Source organism: Vulpes vulpes, chromosome 7, assembly GCF_048418805.1.
Source record: "Vulpes vulpes isolate BD-2025 chromosome 7, VulVul3, whole genome shotgun sequence".
NCBI lineage: Eukaryota > Metazoa > Chordata > Mammalia > Carnivora > Canidae > Vulpes > Vulpes vulpes.
This window is the reverse complement of record NC_132786.1, coordinates 116,668,452-116,692,144: the sequence shown is the minus strand read 5'-3', so window position 1 is coordinate 116,692,144 and position 23,693 is coordinate 116,668,452. Positions and strand designations below refer to the sequence as shown.

Below are 23,693 nucleotides of genomic sequence, written 5' to 3'. Positions count from 1 at the left end.
TTTTTTTTTTTTTTAATGAAAACTGAGTCAATGATTTAGGAGAAGCCAAGTAAGTTGTGGTGAAGTCCTCAGTTCTGTTGGCCTTTCCAATTTTTGACTCTCTGTGAGCTCTTTATTTTGAAGAAATTGGGTCACCTCTATATGGCAGTACCTTCCCCTCTCCTCCAGATTGGTGTCACTTGGCAAGACAAATGAAATCATTACACCTAGGGCTTAAATCTGCATCTTCTAAACCTCTAAAATGAAAACTGCTGAACTGTCTAACCAAATTTTAAGATGCATTCAACTCCTAAATACAGTATTTTCCTTCCCCCCAACCCACCCATAGTATTTGTCTGATTTACCCCTGTCACTTCTTCATTCCCTTCACTTATCTACTAGCTGTCTCTTCCTGTTACTCCCTAATTGAATCCTCTCTATCCTTTTGCATTCTCTAATCTCTATGGCATTTACTGTTTAGAGTACATTGATGTATTTTTCTTTTCTTGTTTACATCTATATCCTTCCGTAACATGTAGTATTTGTCTGTCCTGGATTTTCTTAAGCTTCGTCTCTGACTGAATGCTTTTCTTTTTTCATTGTCTTATCCTCTGTTAGGTATTCAGCTTACATTAAAAAAAGAAAATCACTGATGATTAAAATGAATTCTGGCTCCAGTAGGGCAAAACCAGAATTCTAGTCACTTTTCCTTCTTCCAGCCCCTACCCTGAATAGCATGATGTCTTTGCTTTACACTACTGTTCGGTTTTTTCCTATATTACACATGGCACGTAATGTCGCCAGTGTCTGATCAGACACTGATGAGAAGTCCTAGTGAATTGACCTTCACTTGTAAAAAGAAAAAAAAATTGTAGGACCCCAAGGATTTTGTTAAATCCATCTGATTCTCTATTTGAAAGCATTGTTTCTGGTCCCCCAGATTTGGATAGTGTTCTTCCCAGCAGGAGGGACTGTTCTTATGTACCGTGTCTGGCACACACTGCTATTCTACAGATACCAGCTCCTGATGATGTTAATGATGATGGTGATGGTGTGGGTGAGTATTTTGAAGGCAAAAGGACAGAAGTGGGAAGAGAACAGAAACACCAGTAATGAGGTAGGGATAGTGGGAGAGCGTGAGTCAGGAAGAAATAGCTGCTGGGACAGATGGATTATAACACATGCTACACTTTGTCTTCATCCACTGCCTCTGGGTTTTAAAAGGAACCAATCACACCACATAAAAGTATCCCAAAGCTGCACTGACTGTTTCGCCGTCAACCCATCCAGACCACTTATACTCCCCTCCTTCATTCCCCGTGGGTCTCAGGGACAGAAGTGCCTCCATTTTGTTGCCTTCTCAAATGGAGTGGGGGCAGGGAGGGAGATAAAAGATAGGTAAGTAAAATGGAATGAGCATTCAATTAAAGTTCCTGAATCCTGCCAGATTCAACCTTATTCTAACAACAGCTTTCTGACACATCCTATTAGGCCCGCACACTGGAAGGTGTGAGGACATAATGATGCAGTCCTGTCCTACCTGTCATTTTTTTTTTTGGCTTTGCCCCTTAGGTATGCCCCATCTAGGTCAGACTTGAACCCCAGAAATGGCTCCGTCTTCTCCCTGAACCAAATGCTTCTTTTTAAACAAATTTTCCTGATGTTTTTACCACTTAATTGAAAACCAAGTAAAACCAACAAACAAGACACTGTTTTTGTTGTTGTTTGTTCATACTGCTGAGGGAGAACAAAAGGAAGATCCTAATGTAGATGTGTGCTAAATAAGCTTTGCATTTCTTTTTTATCCCAGTGTGATTGTTGTCATTCTTATGGTTCATGTTGGAGATTGCATTGTAGTATTGTAAGTTATGAAAGGGGAATGATAACTTGCACGTGGTAAGTAATGATATAGATAGTCTTTGGAGTACAGATTTATCATCCTCTTAACTCTACCATCCAAGTGCATTTTAAAATTGAGTTCATACTAGGTGCTTACCCAAAGGATACAGAAATACAGATTTGAAGGGATGCATGCCTTCCAGTGTTTGTAGCAGCATTATCAGTAATACCCAAACTGTGGAGAGAGCCCAAATGTCCATTGACTGATGAATGGACAAGAAGATGTGAGATAGGGCAGCCCCAGTGGCTCAGCAGTTTAGCGCCGCCTGCAGCCCAGGGTGTGATCCTGGAGACCCGGGATTAAGTCCCACATCAGGCTCCCTGCATGGAGCCTGCTTCTCCCTCTGCCTGTGTCTCTGCTTCTCTCTCTCCTCTCTGTGTATTCTCATGAATAAATAAATAAAATCTTTGAAAAAAAAAGATGTGAGATAGATATATATATAGCGTATATACACAATATATGTATATACATATACACAACATTCACTCCTCAGCCACCAAAGAGAATGAAATCTTGCCATTTGCAATGACATGGATGGAGCTAGATTACATTATGCTAAGTTAAATAAGTCAGAAAAAGACAAATGCCATATAATCTCACTCATGTGGAGTTTAAGAAAGAAAACAGATGAACATATGGGGAAGGGAGAAAAAAGGAGAGAAGGAGACAAGCCATAAGAGATTCTTAATGATAGAGAACAAACTGAGGGCTGATGGAGGAAAGTGGGCTGGGGATGGGCTAGATGGGTGATGGGTATCAAGGAGGGCACTTGTGATACGTACTGGGTGTTGTATGTAAGTGATGAATCACTGAATTCTACAGAAATCAATAGTGCACTGTTGCAACTACCTAAAATTAAAAACAAATAATAAAATAAACAGGAAAAAAATTGAGTTCGGTTCAATGATGACTGGAAGCTTTAAAAATCAGCCCCCTTTGATCGGGTTCATTTTCTATCACTAAGGGGCTTTTTTGCTGTTTTTCTTTCCTTTTTTTTTTTTTTTTTTTTGGTCTTTCTTGTTAAAGATAATAGAAGAAAAACAAGAAGGAATTAAAACGCAGAAAGAAGGGGATCCCTGGGTGGCTCAGCGGTTTGGCGCCTGCCTTTGGCCCAGGGCGCGATCCTGGAGTCCTGGGATCGAGTCCTGCATCGGGCTCCTGGCATGGAGCCTGCTTCTCCCTCCTCCTGTGTCTCTGCCTGTCTCTCTCTCTCTCTCTCTATGTCTATCATAAGTAAATAAATAAATATTTTTAAAAAAAGGCAGAAAGAAGTAGCATCTCAGAAACATACAAACATAGTCACAAGGTTGGCATTAATTTCCTTTCTGTAGTTCTTGCCTACAGAAGAACTGAGAGTTGGGGGAAAAAAGATAAGAAAAATGTATCTCATTCATCTTTTATGTATCCTACTGTAGTAATGTCATTGTAATTGCAATTAAAAGAAAGACAGTTTTACTACTTTCCTGACTAAATATTCTTTTATTTGTCAGAGTAGCCTGTATCCTGCTAAATTCTCGGTAGAAAATAATGCCACTATGAGTTTCTAATGCACATAATATAGTCTTGGTTTTGTTATAAGCACCTCTGTTACGTGAGTTTTTAAAGGTTGATTGATTTGAGAGAGAGAGAGAGAGAGAGAGAGAGAGTGTGTGTGTGTGTGTGTGTGTGTGCATGAGCAAGAGAATCCCAAGCAGACTCCTTGCCAATCACAGAGCCCTATAGGAGTTTGATATCATGACCCTGAGATCACAATCAAAACCAAGAGGGGATCCCTGGGTGGCGCAGCGGTTTGGCGCCTGCCTTTGGCCCGGGGCGCGATCCTGGAGACCCGGGATCGAATCCCACGTCGGGCTCCCGGTGCATGGAGCCTGCTTCTCCCTCTGCCTATGTCTCTGCTTCTCTCTCTCTCACTGTGTGCCTATCATAAATAAATAAAATTAAAAAAAAAAAAAAAAAAAAAAAAAAAAAACCAAGAGTAGATACTTAACCCACCCAGTCACCCCTGTTACTTAAATTTTAAGAAAATCTCTATGAATATCCTTAAAAATCTTTGAATTATGATATGACTTTATATTTATGTATCTTTTTATGATACTTATTATACCATATATATTTACTTAGTAACTACTCATAGGTTTTATGGAGTTAAAGGAAATCAGAACTCATCCTTTGAGATCAGTGTCTTCTAGGGCCAGATAGCCACTGACAGTTGCTGGCATGAGCGTCCTTGCAGCAGGGATATTTCCGTCTGGCACAGGCCTGGAGAAGAGGGTATAGGGGCTAGGAACCAGACTTCCTCTTCTTAGTATCCTGCTCAAGTTTTTTCCAGTCACTATGAACCTCCTTAAACACAGCCAAACTCAGATATTTATGTTGGAAAAGTGTTCTCTAGAAATTATTTCTATAGATTCTTTTGATTATGCCTGAATAGTAACCTTTCGTTTACAACAATGCTATTATAGTTGTGGGCTTGTTGAAACAAGTTCAGATTTCCATTCATGCTATTTCTGTCCTCCTATTTTTTACTCTGGTATCTCTCATTTATTTTAGGTTTAGCGGTTTCCCTACAGCTATTACATGGAGACATTGAGCAAATCAGAAGAGAATACTCATCAGTATTTTCTCACGGAGTGTCTATAACGAGGAAGTTGGGTTTTTCTAATATTATTATGCCTGGTAAGTGATGTGGGATGGACCAAAGGTTGACATATGGGTATTATGTTTGTTTTTGACACTTGAGAAATTTTTGAAATGGTCAGTTTTGAAGAGTTCAAATGGACCATTGCTAAAGAAGAAAATGAGGTATGTGATAATAAATAAGCAAAAGTTTTTTTTTTTAATCTTTACATTTTTATTATATTAGGGTGAGTAACTTATAGGGCCGTGCTGCATATTCTGTATGACCATGATATGATGGAGAACTGGGGTAGGATCCAGAAAATATTTTACACTTTGGTGGAAAATGTTAGCAAAGACACTTAGGGGAAATCCTTATAGGTTTTGATAAGAGTAATTATTGAGCAGCAGTTGGCCCTTCTTGGAGGATTCTTCTACCCAGAATATGTATATGTAAATAAGCAACCATATGCAAATACCATATGTATTTCTGCACCTTTCCTAGTTCTGTTTGAGATCTATCCAAATCTCTTTTAGCAACCTAAAAGGACTCGAAAACAAGTGTCTGTTTCTAAGTGGAGAAGGTGGCAGTTAGTGAGAGTCACACTATTGAAGTAAATGCCACATAGTAGTAGTTTCTCAGTGCCCCACATCCCACCTTCTACAACCAAGACAAAAAGGAGACCAAATGAAATACCCTCAAATTGTTAACAGTATTTTTAGAAACGAGATTGTGTAAATCTCCGTTTAAGGCCCATGTATGAAAGCAGGCACGGGAAGTTGCATCTGACAAGGCCTCTGGCACAGCTGAGAGAGGAATGGTAAGACTGCTCTGGACAGAGACCTAACGTGATGCAGCAAGTGACCAGCGTCGCCCTGTTGCAGCATCCCGTGATCTCTTTATGCAAATCTGTTTATGCAAGGAAGGCTGAGAGAGAGAGAGCCTGGAAATTTCCTGAGATGACCTGACCTGGCTTAGGGACCTGCCCTGCCTGAGCATCTCATGCCACTGTCGTTGAAAATGACTGTTTATAGAACTGTTTACTTGGTGGCCTGTTACTCGGTGGCTCTCGCACCCCCTTCATTATTTCCTTCAGTTGCTATAAATAACTGGTATTTCCTTTGTAACAAAAAAAGAAAAACCTTCATGCCACTGGGAAGCAAATTGATGGGCAAATCTAATATAAAAAACATATTTTCGAACAGAATGCAGACAGCTGCTGGAAGAATTCCTCAGCTTGGTCTCTGGGCAGTATCACCGAGAAGTGGAAAAACATAAAGCAACATGACACTTCACCAGCTGAATAATTGTCTGGGATGTGCCGCGCTCAGGCCGCGTTTGTCTGGCTTTCATGGCGGAGTGAGCTCTGTGTGGAAGGGGGCTCCTGGCGCCCCGTGATGGCCGCCACGGTCGCGCTGCCCGCCCGCGGCCTGCAGGCCCAGGTCTGCCGAGCTGGGCACGCCAGCACATCATTTCAAAGCACTTGCTGCTTTTTCTCCCCTCCTTTTTCTCCTGCAGCGTCTTAATCTTCCGAGTTAGACAAAGAGGGGAAAGACGTGTGTGTTTACATCCACAGCGGAAAGCAGCCTCGAACCTCCCTGGGATTGTTTTACGTGGGCAGACATGGCGCTGGCTTTCCCTTGGTCATTTCCAGAATGTTGACTTGTCAGTCGATTCTCAGGGTGACCCTCTCATGAGCACTTGAGCTGAATTCTCCAACGAGAAAATGGGTGGGGACAGCATTTCCGCTGCCGGGGTTGCAGTGACAGTCTGTTGGCCTGACTCTCTATTTTCTGGCTTTCTAGACTCATCCTTCAGAGTTGATTTGTGTGCTGATGGGGGTCAGGACAGGTGAGGCCGCGCTCAGACCAGCAGGACAGGTTCCTCAACATAGCTGCTGCCTCTCTGCAGAAGGAGTCGTCTGTGGTCTTGACACTCCCGTCGAGGCCCATAGATTGTGCTCAGTGCCAGACTCTTTATGGAAAGGGGAGTGGCACAGGAACAGGAACTCTTCCCCTTGGTCTGGCGGTGGCAGGGGCACGTGTCTAAGATGTCACCTAGTGTGAGGAGGTGATCCAGCTGTGCGCTTTCGAGCTACCATGACCCTTCCCTGTTGTTAAGGGTCGGTCACCCAGCACTTTGTTTCTCAGGGTGTGTAATTTTCAAAGAGGCTAAGTCACTTCCTTTGAAGCTCCATCACTGCTACCTACAAACCGAATAGCTCTGCCAGAAGTTCCCCGATCCGCTCTCTGAGCCCATGACGGGGAGCGCAGCAAAAATATTTCAACCCATGCTCTGCAGAAGAAATGTAATGAGAGCCACAAATGTAATTTTAACTTTGCCAGTAGCCGCTTTCAAAAAAGTGGGGAGAAAGAGTTGGGATTAATGTTAATAATACATTTTACTTAACCCACTGCATCCAAAATATTATCATTTCTAATAGGTAATTCCTGCAAAAAAATTCCTAATGAGTTATTTTACACTGTCTTTTTTTACCCTCCATCCCTGATGCTGGTGAGGGTTGTACATTTACAGCACATCTCTTTCTAGCCAAGTCACATTTCAAGTACTCAGTTGCCACACATGGCAGCGGTTACAGTATTGGACAGGCTGCCTCTAAGTGTCTTAGCAGACTGTACAGAGCAGGACCTGGGCCATTGCTGAATATCGGGAAGCACGAAGTTTCCATCCAGCAGACATTTTTGAGCAAAGCTGACTAATGTGTCAGGAATGTCAAGAGAGGTCAGACGGAGCCCTTCCCCACCCTGAAGGTCCATTCTTATTCTGAGTTTATGGTTCTTTTTAGGCAAAATGACCTTTGCTTTAATCATGGCCTCCCTACTTTCTCTTCCCCATTTGTGCCCTCTTCCCTTGGAGACTTGTTCCCATGTACCAAGTGGTTAAACTGTCACTCTTTGTTAGGGAACCCCTAATTAATACCTCTGGTACAGTCAGTCTTTCATACGAGGTCTATGAAGTTCCTAACCTAAAAGGAATTAAGTAAAAGTTGTGCAGTGTTGGAAGAAGGAGAGGTTGAGATTTGGAGGGGAGAGGCTCACGCTGAAAACAATTAGCAGAGCCTGTGTTTCAAATGGCTGCCCTTGGAAGTAGCTTTGACAGTGATCTCAAGATTTATTTAAGTTTATTTTTCAAGCATCATTCAATAAGCTGCCTTCTTCTTTGACTGTTAGGTGATAGTTCACATAAGTCAAATTTCTCTTTGGTCAAAGATGACTAGATAATGATTTACTGGCTGGGGTAAGAAAAATGTACATATGTTTGTCTCGTGTTTAAGAAGATACGCAGTTTTGTTCTTTTAAATATAAATATTATTATTCTCTACCAGTCACTGACAGACACATACATATCAGCAGATGGGATTACCTGAGATTTCTTTTGGCGAAAGCAGGTGGGAGCCAGTGTGATATGATTTGATCTTCCTTAAGATACATCCTAAATCTAACCAAACCCCACCACCTCTCAGTGCATGTCACTGGGCCTCCATGCCATGTATGTGCAACCACTTAGCCTGAACCCCATGATCATGCTAGGGAAGGGAGACATGGTCTTCCAACCAGTGAATACCCCAGTGATCCAAGAGAGGTGAGGACTAAGGCTCTCCCATGTTATGCTGAGATGGGATTCCAGCCTCAAACCATAAAGCAGTGGGGGGCTGGTTCCTCCAAAATATTGAAGCTTACAGGCCCCATTACACAAGGGGGTAGGACTTTCCCCAGCTGGCCCTACCAGAAGACCGTTCTTTGTCCTAGAATGTGATGGACATCAGGGAGCCCCCGCCCATCCCTACTCCTGTCTTTACACAACACTGTTCTGGCCAGCCTATCATGGATGCTATTGTGGCGTTTACCATTGTTTGCTTAATAGGCATAAGCAAAAAAGTAAAAACTACACCCCCAAAAAGTTCAATATCTCATAATACTCTCCTAAAATAAAGCAAGACAAAAATAAGAATGACACAAAAAAATACAAAAAAATTAATAGATTTCACAGAAGTGCACTCTGTGCAAGAAATCTGAAGTTGAATTTTCAACCCATGCATAAATTTCCCCTTTCTGTGTTCTGCTTTGATTTCCAGTTACCTGTGATAGTGTCCCTGTCCCTTCCCTCACCCATGAAGTTTTCATGAAGTGATGGAATCTTGGATATGGATGGCACATTGTGTTGGTTTCTTATGGCTGCTGTTACAGATCACTACAGACAGGGTGGCTTAAAACACCACAAAAAAATGTTGTCTTCCAGTTCTGGAGATCAGAAATTTGTAGAGGTATTACTAGGCTAAAAGCAAGGCCTGTCATCAGGGCTGCATTTTTTTCTGACGACTCTAAGAGAGAATTGAGTTCCTTGCCTCATCCAGCTTCTGGAGACTGCCCACACTCCTTGGCTCATGGCCCCACATCATTCCAGTGTCTTCTTCCCTCATCACATCCCCTTCTCTGACTCTGGCCCTCCTGCTTCCCTCTCCCTCTCCCTGCTGTAAGGACCCTTGTAATTATATTGAACCTATGCTGATAATCCATGCAAATCTTCCCATCTCAAGGTCCTTAACTTAATTAATCACAGCTACAAAGTCCCTTTTGCCATGTAAGGTCACATATTCACAGGTTCCCAGGATTAGGACATGGACATCTTTTGGGAGTGCAGGTGGTGTCATTATCCTGGCTGCCACACACATGAAGGGTCATGCAGCCCAGCTGTGTGTCCAGTGCATGAGTTTCTTCCTCAGGTTCCTGGTAATGGTTTTCTGGCATGTTACTTGAATATTAATAATGACCAAGAACACATCATATTTCAGAATGACCTCTGTCATGTTGGACCAGGTTCTCTCTACCTTCTACCCATTGCATTGAGTTTTTCTATTTGAAACCTCAACATGTTTAAATTCACTTAACTCTCTTGGGACCCTCGTTCCTCCTCCGATAGGCTCTGAGTCCTTGTTCTGTATTATTTATGGCCTGGAGGATATTGTTCATGTCTGTGCCAGTCCTGTAAGGATAGTCTCTAGAACTGAAATCGGTGCTTCAAGCCTGGTCTGACCATTGCAGGATAGAGTAGGAGTCATACCTTCTTTGCTCAAGGTGAAGAAAGCTGAATTGCACTTGCTTATTCAATGGCCATTCTCACCCTGTTGAATTCCATTTTTCATACTAAAAGAAATGATTTTCATACTAAAAAATGATATTTTCATACTAAAAAAATTTAATACGTTAGACACATTTCTTAATCTCTACATATCCTTTTTTTAATCTATAAAATGGAAATAATAGGGCCTTCTTAGAATGTCATTGTGAGGACTTAATTGAACTGTTCTCTTTGTAGCACCTGGAAGAGACCTAACTACCATCTGTCTACTACTGTCATCATCATTAGTGTAATCTAAGTTGTTAGTCTTAGACACGTGTTGATTTGTTTATAACTAAAGGACAGGAGCTTCTCTTTTCCAGTTCCATAATCTTAACAAACATCCAGCACAGATTAAGGCACTTGGTCAGCCCGTAGCTGAGTGCAGTGGTTTACTTGATGTGGTGAGCTTGCACTCTGCAAGGAGTTCATAGCACAGAATCAAAGATCAAGGTTTTCAGCTACTGATGGAAACCTCTTGGCTCTGGAGGTCAAGCCATAAATTGACCCCATTTGACTGCAATCGCTGAACTCTTTTGACTTTGTTCCCATTGTTGTGACCTTATATTTTTTCTGTCTACAGTGATATTTTCAGAAGCCTTCACGTGTGCAAAGGCAGTGGGCCTGCTAAACAGAAGAAAAGTGTTATGCACATCAAATTTACAGAGTATTAAATATGAGAGAGAGGTGCAAGGTGTTAATAAACATTGTCAGGAAAATAGCTTTTCACACTAGTGCTATGACTCCATTTCGTACTCACTTTATGGTTTCTCTCTTAATTACCCAAGATGCTTTCTTAACACCGTTTGGGCTTATTAGTTTTCTCCAGAGCTGACCTCAAGTGTATTGATTTTAATTAGCACATGTTTCAACTTTATCCTGCTGCATATTTTGGCAAGATGTGGTACCTTGCAGTATTGGAACATAGCAAGCTGCGGAATTCCTGGGGAGACATATGTAGAATGTCATCCAGCAGAAATATTCTCCTTGTCATGTGTTCTCTTTTCAAAGAAATCTTACTCGAGTCTAAAAGACTTGCAAAGGAGGAAGGGGTTGCAGGGATAGTGACCGTTTAAGACCAGAAAAGGAAAGCTTGTGCATCAGTGCCTCTCGTTTATGAATTCTATATTTCAGAATTTCCTAAGTCACAGACTCAGCGTGACATAGCAAAGTAGTCTTGTCCCTCCTACCACCTGTCTTACCTGTACCTCTGTCTTTGTTCTGCCCCCATTTTAATAACTTGAGACCCAGAGGTTTACAGTAACCTATCTAGACTGATATCACACACAACAGACAGTAGAGAGAGAAAGACTGGAGTCTGGATCTTTTATTCCAATCTTCCCGTGACCTTATATTCCTTAGGCTTATTTGAACCCAGAATCTCTTTTGAATTCAGAAGAGTTCTAAGAATCCAACTATGGTATAAGTACAACAGGCTTTATGGCTTAATTTGGGAACTAATGCTGTTTTCAGCCTTGCTCCTTTGTCAAAATATACCATAGCTTCCTCAGATCTCTCATCTTCTCAGTACGGTCTTTTCTCATATAACACCCCCTCTGCCCCCATTCAGCACTCCCTATGCCCCTTTCTTGGTCTGACTTTTATCCCCAGCATTTCCTATTATTATTCAACGTGCTGTATATTTAACTTCTTTATTAAAGACATCCCCCCCCCCCCCCCCCCCCCAATTACTAGACTCTAAACTCTGTGGGAAAAGGATTTTTGCTTTGCTTTGCTCACTGCTGGTCTACAAGGCCCAGGATAATATCTGGCATGTAGTGGGTGCTAAAAATATCTTTGCTGAATGACTACACGGAGAAAGAATGTCATAGTAGCAGCAGTACATTCCTCTCCCCACCACCCCAGTTCCTCCTTCGGACCTAGACTACAGACTGGGAAAAACTGGTCACCTTGCAAACCTCCCTCATCCCCTCTTGCCTTCGTTAAAGTCCAAGTTGCCATTCCTTCCGACAGATGAGAGTGAAAGTCCCCTCCCCAAGAAACACTTACTCTTCTTTTTTGCAGGACAATTAATCCCCATGGGGTTTGGACCAGCTAATTACTCATTAGGAGAAATTCCTAAGGTGAAAATCCCTGTAGCCTGTAGCTGTACTTCCCCTTAATCAGTATGTTTTAGTCTGTTTGTAAGCAGAGCTACTCATTATGTGTCACCTACTCCAAGAAGCAAAGGAATTTTGCTATTGTTAACAGACATCTTTTGCTCTAAATTACCCTGATTGTTTCTTTTTTATCTGCCAAATCTGTTAGTGGGGAAACTATTGTCAAGAATTTCCTCCGAGACATATTGTTGAAATAGCACGTGTGCGGACCATCAACATACCAGGCCTATTTTGATTTTGTTGAAATTGGCTGATTCAGAGGACAGAGTTTTTGAATGTACTCGTCATTCTGTAATGGAATTGTTAAAATGCACATCTATTAAGGATGTGTGTATGTATAGGAATGAGTACATATAGTAATAAAACCAAGCAAACTTACAAAAATTTACTGGATCGTTTTCTTAAAAAAAAAAAAAAAAAAGAGATGGTTCAGACAAAACAAAAAGCATACAGGTATAATTTTAAATGTGTTGAAATACATTGGTTTTCTCTTGGAATTCCAAGTTCATTGCCTTTTCAAATTGATTTGTAAGAAAGCACTAGAAATGAGTAAGCCAGAGACCATTATATCCATTATTTCCAATGTATTTTTTACATACTCTTTGTAAAGGGTGGCTTCGATTTCATCTGCTCTGGGACTTACTCATTTTGTCTCTTTTATGGCCCATCTGTTTCCTGGTCAGCCCAGGTCATTCGCACGTCATGCCCTCATCAAAAGTTGATCTTAGTAGAGGAAGATGACCAGTCACACTGGTATTCCCCTATGGTTTCAAAAGCTGGGGTACTTTCTTGTACACACTTTGGTCAGGAAGTTTTGTAAATCTCCCAATTGTGGACTTATTGATAACCATATGGTATGGTTATCACTCTTTCTAGTGATCTGTTTTGTGTGTGTGTGTGTGTGGAGAGGTGGTTTTTTGTTGTTGTTGTTGTTGTTTCTTTTTAGAAAAAAGTTTGCTTATAATTCTTCTACTGTTTGAAAGCTATGTTAAATAAAAGTAAGTTCAGCTCTGCCAACCTCACCAATATTCATCTTCAAAAACGTTCTGGTAACAGTTTGTTTACTTCTTTCTCATTTCCCTCGTCACTCACCACTTACCCTTAATTTAATTCTAATAGAGTAAAAGCATGCTTTCAGCCTGTTGGCCTTAGTTTACTCATTGGCATCAACTTTCTCTTTTTCTTGGGGCCATAAGTTTTATAAATAACCAATGGAGGAAAAAAATAAATGGTATATGTGTTCATAGAGTATGTCGGTTTGAATCTTACTTCTTTTATAGCTTGATGGTAACTGATTTATTCTACATCTGTTCATAAAGCACTAACCTGGATTCTTCTAGCAGTGAGATCATTTTGTCCATGAATTTTGAAAAAGATTTAAATTGTAACTCTACCCTTTGCAGTCCTGTCATTTTATTCCACTTGGGTATTTCTTCTACTCTTAAGTGTTGTGTCTATAAAGTATTAAGACTGGCTTCTTTGAGCCACCCTGCTCGGCTGTCATTTTGTAATCACACCTCATAAATGAAATGAGGGAAATATTGAAAAATGATGAAACTTGACAACACCTTCCTACTCAATCCCCGTATTCACCTCTTAGCTATACATTTTTCAGTATTGCAAATTCAGACCAGCAGAGGCTGGCCTTTACTTCTCTTGGATATTGGCAATGAGTGTGGGGACCTTTATATAAAAGTGTAAATATAATATATTTTACTTTTATATGTATGCTATAACAGTACATTTTATGAACTAAGATCCTTCTTGATAGAGTACTTTATTACACTTCCTAGTTTTACATACACACACACACACACACACACACACACATATATAAACATGGTTTTAATCTTCCTAGGTGAAATGAGAAATGATTTATACATCACTATAGAAAGGGGTGAATTTGAGAAAGGAGGGAAGAGCGTGGCCAGAAATGTGGAAGTTACCATGTTCATTGTGGAGAGTAGTGGCCAGATCTTAAAGGTATGTGAATACTGGGTATTTTCTGGTAAAACAATCCCACGTCCTCATTTTGGGTTCACCTTTCATGTGAGCAGTTAATTTCTGATTTGCAGTCCTATTCATCTTATTTTTCTCCTCCACCCCTGTGTAGTTTTCTTTCCTTTTTTTTAATTGTTGAAATACCTTCCAGAAAAGAAGGTAGAGAAACAAAAGGCTTTTACGGTTGGATTGTTTAATGAACTGTGGCAGTACTTTCCTCGTGGCAGCTCTTCCTTAAACATAGCATTTGTAATGTCATTCCATTCTCCCCCTTTCATCTGTCATAGTTTTAGAGATGAACACTTTGGTGACTGGGTTAACACAAATAAGGTAAAAACTACCACCTTTAGCCCCGTGTATTTTCATTTTGATCAAAGTGAGTTATGAGCAGTGGGGCGTTACTGATTTGGGGTGGTGCTAGCAGGTTCCTTTATGCCAAAAGTGTTTTTTGCGTGAGTCTCAGAGCTTGGCAGCCAGGCACAGAGCAGCCTTGTGACAGTGGCAGGCTGAGGACTGGGCCGCACAGTTGGACTCCAGATTGGGCACGCAATTGCCCGTCTCGCACTTGTCCCGGAGGCCCACCTTCAGGCAGCAGGCCCTGGGGGCTGTGTCTGGGCATTAAACAGGTGCAGCCGCAGGCGGGAGCAAGTGCAAACCAGCCCTGCCAGGGACGGGGAGGTCATTCTAGAGGAAGTGCTGTCTGGGGAGCAGGCAAGCAGAGCAAAGCAGCCGCTCTGCTGCTCTTCAGATCATCTCTAAATGAAGCTGTCTTTAACCTGCTTGTTTCCTTTGTTAGGATTTTATCTCCTTCGGCTCTGGAGAGCCGCCAGCTAGTGAGTACCACTCCTTTGTGCTTTATCATAACAACAGTCCCAGGTGGTCCGAACTGCTGAAACTTCCTATTCCTGTGGACAAATTCAGGGGCGCGCACATCCGCTTTGAATTTCGACATTGTTCCAGTAAGTGTTTCTTGGGGTTGGCTTTGCCGTGTTGGGGTAGGGTGCCTACTGAGCTGTAGTGTTAATATGGGCTAATCTGCGGAAAGTGTGACAAAGCAGAGACCTTGGAGAGGGAGGAATGAAGACCAGTGGAGTCCTAAGAGGTGAGTGGGCTCGCTACTTCTCGAAGAACCAGTAACCTCTGTGGAAACATACGGGAAGGAGAAGGAGGGAAACAATACCTGTGGAAGTCTACAGGATTCGCCTTAAGTTGATCATTTTCATAAAAGTGAGTTTATCATTTTCGTAATCTAGAAAGATTGAATGGAAAGGGAGAGACACAGCATTAAAAACTTGTCTGGCTCAGGGGGTCTAAGGCAGTCCTGACCTATCTGCTGCTCTCCAGCCAAGAGCTCATCCAGCTCTCAGAGAGCTTAGGGGAACCCAGAAGGACTTCTCTGGGCCTGTGAAGTTCCTAGGATTTATGGGCTCAGATTTATATCTGAGTGGCTTATCTCCATATTACAATGCAATCTCAGTATTTAAATGACAGGTAATGCCAGTATGCCTCAAATATGACGTGAAATCATTGTTTCATTTCACAGATCTAAAAAAACCCAAGATGTAGAGATGATAGAGGATTTGCCCATATGAGCATTACTGTCCCTAAAATTGTCATCTCTTGACATCTCTATTTTAATTCTTTTGCTCTCTCTACCACCCTCTCCAGCCCCCACTCCCATCTTCTGGTATCCCTGTGTCCCTGACGTGTATCTTGGACACTACCAGAAGTGTACACTGTGACTAGAGAAGGTTCTGGTGAATCTTGCTTCAGGAACAAACGAGAGGTACAGAAGAATCACATCACTGGAGAAGCAGCAGACTCCTCTGTAGTCTGGAAAGAATGGGGGCATTGCCAATAGATATGCAGTGACCTCACCTGAGCGCTATGCAATTCTCACAGGATTCAGAGAGGGGATGACTGCCTGTTGCAGGGATGATGGCATGTTTTGGAATTGGCTCAGGGAGCCCCAGTAATTATGCTTTCGTGGATGTTTCACAATATAGGGAGATGAATAGCAAGGTCCTACCATTCTTCCAAATTCCCAGAGGAGTGTCATGGAAAGGACTTAGAGTGGGAAAACGTAAAGCCCTTGGAATGGTGTCAGAACATTCCTTCCCCAGTCTTTGTTATAAATTCTCAGTGGAGCCAAATATGAGCTTTAAGCTTTAGGGTAAGAAAAAGATAGGAGAAAAGTAAAGATGAAATGAGAGAAAAGAGAGAAAGAGCATTTGGAGAAATTTATTTTAACTCAGAACTTGGAAAATGGAATAAAGGCTATTTTCAGTAAAACCTATTAGATTTCTGTCCTCTTGTCCTTGTATTTCAAACATTGTTCACATTGTTTGTTTTTTGAATATTCAATTTTTTTTGAATATTCGATGTTAAAATTCAGAAGAAACACCACAAGCATGAAGAAAAGAAATCCCCCAAATCCCATAAACTGGGTAATCAGTATGATTACTTTATCACAAAGCTCCCAAATATTTCTCTGTATATCTATTTATTCAAGAAGTATCTTTTATCCGTGAAACACATGTTCACCGAACACCTGCTATGTGTCAAGCACTTTCCTGGGCATTGGAGATACATGAGTGAACACAAGAGAATACCTCCTCATAGAGCTTTCATTCTAAAGGGAAGACAGACCATATCTGAGCAAATAAACACATACTACATCAGGTCCTGTTAAGTGCAGTATAGAAGATTAAATTGGGGTAAAGTGCTGAAAAGTGATGCTGCTGTGTTGCTCTTTTACAAAGAGTGGTCAGAAAGAAGCTCTCTGATAAGGAGATGTATCAACAATAAGCTAAAAGAAATAAAGCCTTTGGATATCATGGGAAAGAATATTACAGGCAGAGAGAACAGTAAATACAAAACAGTTAAGGTTGAAACATGTTTGGTATTTTCAAGGAATATCAAGGAGGCCAGAGTGAGCAGCTGGGGAGAGTTTGGAGATGACACCACAGAGGTAGCAGGGGAGCCAGATCCCATATTGTCTTGTAAGTCGGAGGGAAGACTTGAGACTTTGTTTGGTGTGAGGAGCACCATTGGAGAATTTAGACTGAAGATGAGCATGGTGCTTTTGTATGGTAGGTTGTAGGTGTGAACAGAAAGTCCATTCAAGAGGCTTTTGCAGTCCTCCAAGTAAGACGTTAAAATTATTTGCATTAGAATGCTGGGAGATCAATTCTTTTTCACAGATTTATTGAGAAACTAGCTATGAAGGAAGGAGAAAAGTCAAGGATGACCCCCAAGATTTTGGCCTGAGAACTAAGTGATCATTTAATGAAGTGGAGAAGGGCAACAAGAGAAGTGTTTTTAGGGGCAGCCCAGGTGGCTCAGCAGTTTAGCGCCACCTTTGGGCCAGGGCCTGATCCTGGAGATAGAGTCCCATGTCAGGTTCCCTGCATGGAGCCTGCTTCTCCCTCTGCCTGTGTGTCTCTGCCCCCACCCCCACCCCCTCTGTCTCTGTCTCTGTCTCTCATGAATAAATAAATAAAATCTTTAAAAAAAAAAAGTGTTTTTAGAGAGCAAAAGCCAAACATTGCATGTGAAATCTGAGAGATGTCTTAGATATTCAAGATGTCAAATAGACAGTTGAATGAGATTCAAGCTAGAGACTTAAGCTTTAGAAGGAGGACAGACAGTGGTGTGCTGTAAATATTTAATAACCAGCATGTGGGCTGGGGCAGAAGGGAGCCCTGAATTCCATCAGTGAATACTCCTGTCATGGGCAAATTCAAGCTACAAACATGACCATCACTCAACTTGGAGTTGGGGACAGATGCACACTGTCCACTCTTGTGAGCCACTACAGGGCAGCTGTGATTTTCAAAACCGTGATGCTGGATGTGATTCCTAAACAGTAAGTTTAGATAGCAAAGGGAAGCTGAAGAATGGATCTCTGGGGTACTTTTCACATTGAGGTCTTGGGGGAATGAGAAGAAGCCATTTAGGAAATTAAGAAGGAATTGCCAGTGAGGTAGAAGGAGTATCCAGTAATAGAATCCAGGAGATTAATTGAAGAAAGATTTTCAAGAAGGGATTGATCTGATATGTCAGGTGCCAGTGATAAATAAGTGGAGGACAGAGGGATGATCACCCAGTTTGGCATCATGGAAGTCAGTGAACCTGACAAGTAGTTTTAGTGGATTTGTGGTGATGAAATCTGGTGCGAATGAGTCCAAGAGTGAGGTGGAGGAGAAAGGGCAGGCAGTAAATACAGACAAAGATTTCCAGAAAATTTGCTATAAAGAGTATGAGAGAGCAGAGAAATGGGATAGTAACTATAATGGAACGGTAGGTCATGGGAGGGTATTTTTTTCTTTTCTTAGGTGGAGTTCTAAAACATGTTTGGTGCAGATGATTCAGAAGAGAGGAAGAACTGATGATGTAGATGAAAGAGGTGACAAGTGTAGGAGCAGTGCCCTTGAGGAAGGGAAGCATGGGGCCAGTGCTCCCAGTTAAGTGGAGAGTTCGGGAATAGTGCAGGAGGGCCGATGCAGGAGCGTTAATGGGCAGAGCGTGGAGGAGTCCTCTCTGCATCTGCTGAAAGTGAGGAAAGTGCTGAGGTATTAGAGGCTGAGAAGCATGAAACCCCTGTCTAGAAAAGTGAAAAGGTGAGCTGGTCAGGAAATGTGGAAGGTTTGCCCAGCTCAGGGCCCATCTGTGGTTAATGTGAGTTAATTAAAGTGAGATTAGTCTGGCATAGATGTAGACTAAGTTGCAAGTTGGGTTTCAGCCCAGCGCAGCAGTGTAGCAGGAAGTGTAGAGGATAGCAGTGGGCTGAGGGGATTCGAAGTGATTAGAATGATGGAGCCTAGTAGACATGGGAAGTGAGAGCAGAGGGGCACGGAGAAGGGCATCAGTAAATTCTGAGGTCCCAGGGCAAAGTTGTTGGAGTTGAGATATTAGAAAGAACGAATGGAAAAGTCAAGAGGTGGAATCCATGAACGTAGGGTCTTCGTTAGTAAAAAGGCATAATAGTCCATTCAACTTGTTAATTCTGATCTAGTAGCTCAGGACAAAAGGCCGTGCCCTTTAAACTTTGTTCGGTGTTTATTCTTCTTTTATAACAAAAGACAAATTTGGGGAAACGATTGCTTTATTTTTTACCTTTGCTAATGTTATTCATTCACGGAATCTTGTTCCCCTTCCAAATTAAATACCAAATCTACACCAAAAAGATAGTCAGATAAACTTAGCAAATTACTTCTAAATAAGTGTTCTTCCCTAAATCATAAGTTCCATAGCTAGCACTCTCATTGATGTAGAAGTCACATCCTAGAGCTCTTCACTGTGATTTTCGCTTAACTTGAAAGAACATGGATATTTTCCCAGTTTCTCTCTGGGGTTGAAATTAATGACTTCAGAAGAAAATAATTTCCTAAAATCACATTTTCAGGGATGTCTTCACGCTAGGGGCCAAAACCAGCTAGCCAAAATTTCTCTTCTGTATGTGGAGCCCACTTCTCTGTGGTTAAATGCCAGAAGCAATCGTGAGGGAGTGATGTGTTGCTCAAGTCTCTTGTCTGATCTTCAAGGTCACCATGTCTGACTCCTCTAGCTCAGGCCTTACTGCATCCCAAAGCTGAACTCTTCTATCAAGTGTAATGCTCCACTTGCACACCTACGTGGGAAATAATAACTGTCTGGCCTGCAGGCTTGGAACTCCTCCCACATATCTAAATATAAAGAGACAGTCCAGTTGAACCAATCCGTTTCTTTTAATGCTTTCTCCATTTTTGGAGGAAAGGAAGGTTGGTGGAAAGAACCAGAATGGTACTGAAGACCTAGAGCAGGTTACCTAATATCATGTGATCTCAATTTCCTTCTCTGCAAATAATTGCCAATGATCCTTGACCTTTCTAGCCATTGTAATTCTTCATTAGGCATCTGAAAACCTCATTGCTCCATTTCCAGTTCACAGAGTACTGCTCTCTCTAATAAGCAATTCTTAAATTATAGATAGCAATTCATGTCGTTTATCCACATGCCTAAGAGCTCAAGGAAGTGGCTTCCACAGCGCTCTCTGTCTTCACACACATGGACATAGGGAAAGTTCTTTTACAGAGCAAGGCAGAGCCTGGAAACTGCCTTTGCACAAGGAGCAAGCAAAAGATTGAATTTCATGTTCATTCATTCACTTGCTCATTGATTTAACATATACTTATTGAGAACCTACTATGTGCTTGGCACTCTTTGAGATACCAAAGTTAGAATAAAATAAAATAGAAGAATCCTGCCCTCAATGGTGCTTACAGCCGGGGGTGGAGGATAGGATGCAAAGAGAAAAAATAGGCAATCCAGAAGTTTTTCTAAAACATATTCTGAGATAGTCCTATGAAGAAGATTCATCAAGCAGAGTACTTTGCAGGCTACGGGGCAGGAATATGGGTTGGAGCGTGGCTACTGTAGAGGTCTCATCATAAAGGCTGCTCTCCGTTGTATAGAGAGGGAGCTGGTGAGCGTAGGTTGTATTTCTTGATGAACATGCTTGCTGGCAGTCTGTGTATCTGAACACGGGTGAGTAGACGAGGATTTTGAAAAGCAAGTAATTCTTTTTCTCTTTTCTCACAGCAAAGGAGAAAGGAGAGAAGAAATTGTTTGGTTTCTCCTTTGTCCCCCTGATGCAGGAAGATGGTAGGACTCTTCCAGATGGCACTCATGAGCTCATCGTGCATAAGGTAACATCAGTCAGATGTTGGCAACAGGCTGCGATAAACAGGACTGAATTATTAACTCGTTATCTTATTATCACTCTGGAAAAGAGGAAAAAAATGACTGAAAAGAACACTCTTTTAGGAGATTGCTGGCAAGGACTATGTCTTTTTGAAAGGATTGTCTCTGTATTCTGTATCTAATGCTCCCTTGGCTTATTCCAATAGATGAATGTGTCCCTTAAGCGTGACAGCTGTGTCAGGGGTTTGGCACACGGTACATGTGCAGCAAAGATTTATGGAATGAATGAAGAAGATACAAACAAAAACTTTCCTTACCTTTGGATTGTTGCTAATAAAATGAGTGTCGATGCACAACACACCTGGTAATTTCTGCTGCTATGTGCACGTTTAATCATTCATTTTCTGGTTATTTGTTCAACGTATTTACCAACCACACACTACAAGTCAGGCACTGGAAATGTAGTGGTGAACAAAACAGGTAAAGTCCCTTCCATTTCTGACACTTATATTCTCTCTACTTCAAAAAGGACTTAAATATGCTTACAGTGTTCAAATACAAAGAAAAAACAACTTAAAGTGATCAGTAAAGCAAATAGAGGAGCTCAATGTGCTAGACATCCGAGAGGATCAGTTTATCTTACCGTTGGGTGAGAGGTGCCCTACGTGAGATATGACAGGCAATGTCTTTAGCTACAATTTCCCAAAGGACATATGGTACTTTGTATGAATGTTTGTGCTATTACCTCTGTGTAGCATTAAATCTTGACTCGGAAAAGGCAAGGCTCAGATAATTAAAACTGAGCTCCCGTTTCCTAATAATATATAGAAGAATGAATCACTTTTATATGACACATCAGGTGTAGGCTTTCTCACCTGTGGGTTAGACAGTGTTTTAGGGCAGGTGCTAAGTGTCCAGTCAAGTCCAGGTTGACTCTAAATATTAAAAAATACCAAGATTCATAGCTGGTGTTTAGAGACATCCATCTACTTAAAATGCCAGGAGGACAGGTCTCAGGGCTTGCTTCTCTACAGAAGCATTTAGGAGTTCAACTGATATCGATTCCCAGACAGGGAACCATTCTACTCTGATATCAGAGGCCTGTGTCCTTTGGCAAAGGCAAAAATTTTCTCAGAAGCAGAGCTGTGGATCTGCTCAGGCCTTTGTACAAGTTTTCATGGAGTATTCAGAATTCTGATCCATAAAGCACAGGAAAATTTATTTATTTGAGCTTGAGCAATTGAAAAGGCAGGTGTTCCCAGTAATCTTTCTCGACCACAAGGGAGGCTCAGGATGAAGCCTATAGATTGTCTAATTTTGGGCAGACTTACTTTGAGGAGACCCATCAGGAAGTGTTAGTTCCACAGAAGAAACCTAAGTAGCTGTGTTGTCTTATGATTGGGGTTTTTCGGTATTGCTGATTTAAAGAGGTGTGGGATACTCGCCAAGTATAACAACTTTGGTTTTTAGTCTCATTGATGCCATGGTTTTCTTTTTCATAGTACTGAGCCAACAAGTTCAGTTTCAGCCTGAGGCCTCTTGTAGTGTAATGATTATAAAACCATATTATGAGGATAATGCTTATTATCCTTCTTCTGCCATGGCAGGAAGGCACACGGCCTGCGGATAATTGCAGCCTTGAATTTACTATTTAAAAAAAAAAGAAGTAGAAAAGAAAAAAAAAATGGAGGCAGAGTAGATTTCAAAGCATTGAATAAATAAATTAAAAAAAAAATAGCCTGTTTAATAAGTAGTGTTGAGATGACCATGATGGGTATTGGGGGAAAAGGAAGAACTGGATTCCTATCTTGCTTCTTAGACCAAAACATGTTCCAGATTAAAGGTCAAAAAGAAAAAGAAAAAAAAAAACTTGTAAGAGCCTTATAAAAATATGACTGAACATTTTTATACTATCGAGGTAAGGAGGGTCTTTCTAAGACTGGCTCACGTGTTAGAAATCAGGTACTAAAAAAACCGTGGAAGTTTGACTACATAGAATTTCAGACCTCTTTATTGGTAAAACCATCTAAATCAAGGCTGAGAGACACATGACAGACTCACACGTTGCCACACAGCTTGCGAAGGGTGGCTGTCCCCAGTTCACCCGCAGCCCCCCAGGGGCCACTGACCAGATTTTACCATTGGGCCTTCCCCACACCACTTCCTCCCTACTTAGCAGAGAAAACAGAAGCCACCAGACAGGAATCTCTGAGCTTCCCATGGTCTCTCCTTTGCCACCTGCGAACCTCCCGGCCTCCTTCCCTTCCTTCCTGCTTCCTGTCTCAGGCGATGGGACCAGACTCCTTCCCTCCTCATTCTTCCACCTGCTTCCTTCAGGATCTCCCTCCCTCCTGACTCCCTGGAGGCCTCGCTCTTCCCATTGTCCGCTCTTCCTCCTGCAACTCTGTCTGTTTCCTTTCTTCTGGCCGTGTTTTCTCAGATCGTCAACCTGCTTGAGCCTTTTTCTGAAAAACAAAAACCACAAAAACCTTTTTAAAGGGCCGCACACTGGTTCTTCCTTTCCCAGCACTGTCCGTCTACGTGAAAAGCCGGTCTTCCCCCACTGTGGCTGCTTCCTTGCATTCCACTGGCCCCTCCGACTCAGGTGAACTTTTCCCTGGAGGCCACGAGTGCCCAATCTGCGTCACATTACCTTTGGTTTATTACTGTGACAGAAATTAAAAAGGAAACACCTGGGGTGCCTGGGTAGGCTCAGCAGTTGAGCGTCTGCCTTCAGCTTCCCGGGATCGAGTCCCGCATCGGGCTCCCCTCGAGGAACCTGCTTCTCCATCCACCTGTGTCTCTGCCTCTCTTGGTGTGTCTCTCGTGAATAAAGAGATAAAAATCTTAAAAAAAAAATAAGAATGAAACACCTATAAAATTTTAAAAATTAGAAGTCAGTATATTTAATGCAGAAATGTGCCACGATGAACAGAGAAAAGAAAAAAAGGCTAAAATAATCTGCGGGCGTGGTCTTAGTGCTGAAGACTATTAATGTGACATCCAGGAAGCACCTTCATTCTCACAAATTATACCAGGACATCTTCAGTCTTCCCAAAGTGGCGAAAGCCACTGGCCACTCTCAGAATCTTTCCTTATTTCCTTGTAGCGTGTTGCACCATTGATGGCCCTTCCTGAAAATCCCACATTCTTGCCTCTATTCAACAGTGTTCTCCTGAGTTTCGTCCTCCTTCTCCTTTGAGGACCCTTCTGTCGTTATCCACACCTTATATGACGAGGGTATTTTCATGGG

The 23,693-nt window shown here is 41.8% G+C and overlaps 1 protein-coding gene across 7 annotated transcripts in view; it reads left to right on the top strand.

Moving 5' to 3' along the window:
• Nucleotides 1-23,693, top strand: part of DOCK4 (dedicator of cytokinesis 4) — a 407,219-nt gene that overhangs the window by 248,718 nt on the left and 134,808 nt on the right. For all 7 annotated transcript variants that reach the window (XM_072764773.1, XM_072764772.1, XM_072764775.1 and 4 more), the window contains exons 13-16: nt 4,430-4,555; nt 13,614-13,738; nt 14,553-14,715; nt 20,339-20,445. In XM_072764773.1, the coding sequence (XP_072620874.1) occupies nt 4,430-4,555; nt 13,614-13,738; nt 14,553-14,715; nt 20,339-20,445 (521 nt within the window). The remainder of the gene's footprint in view (nt 1-4,429; nt 4,556-13,613; nt 13,739-14,552; nt 14,716-20,338; nt 20,446-23,693) is intronic.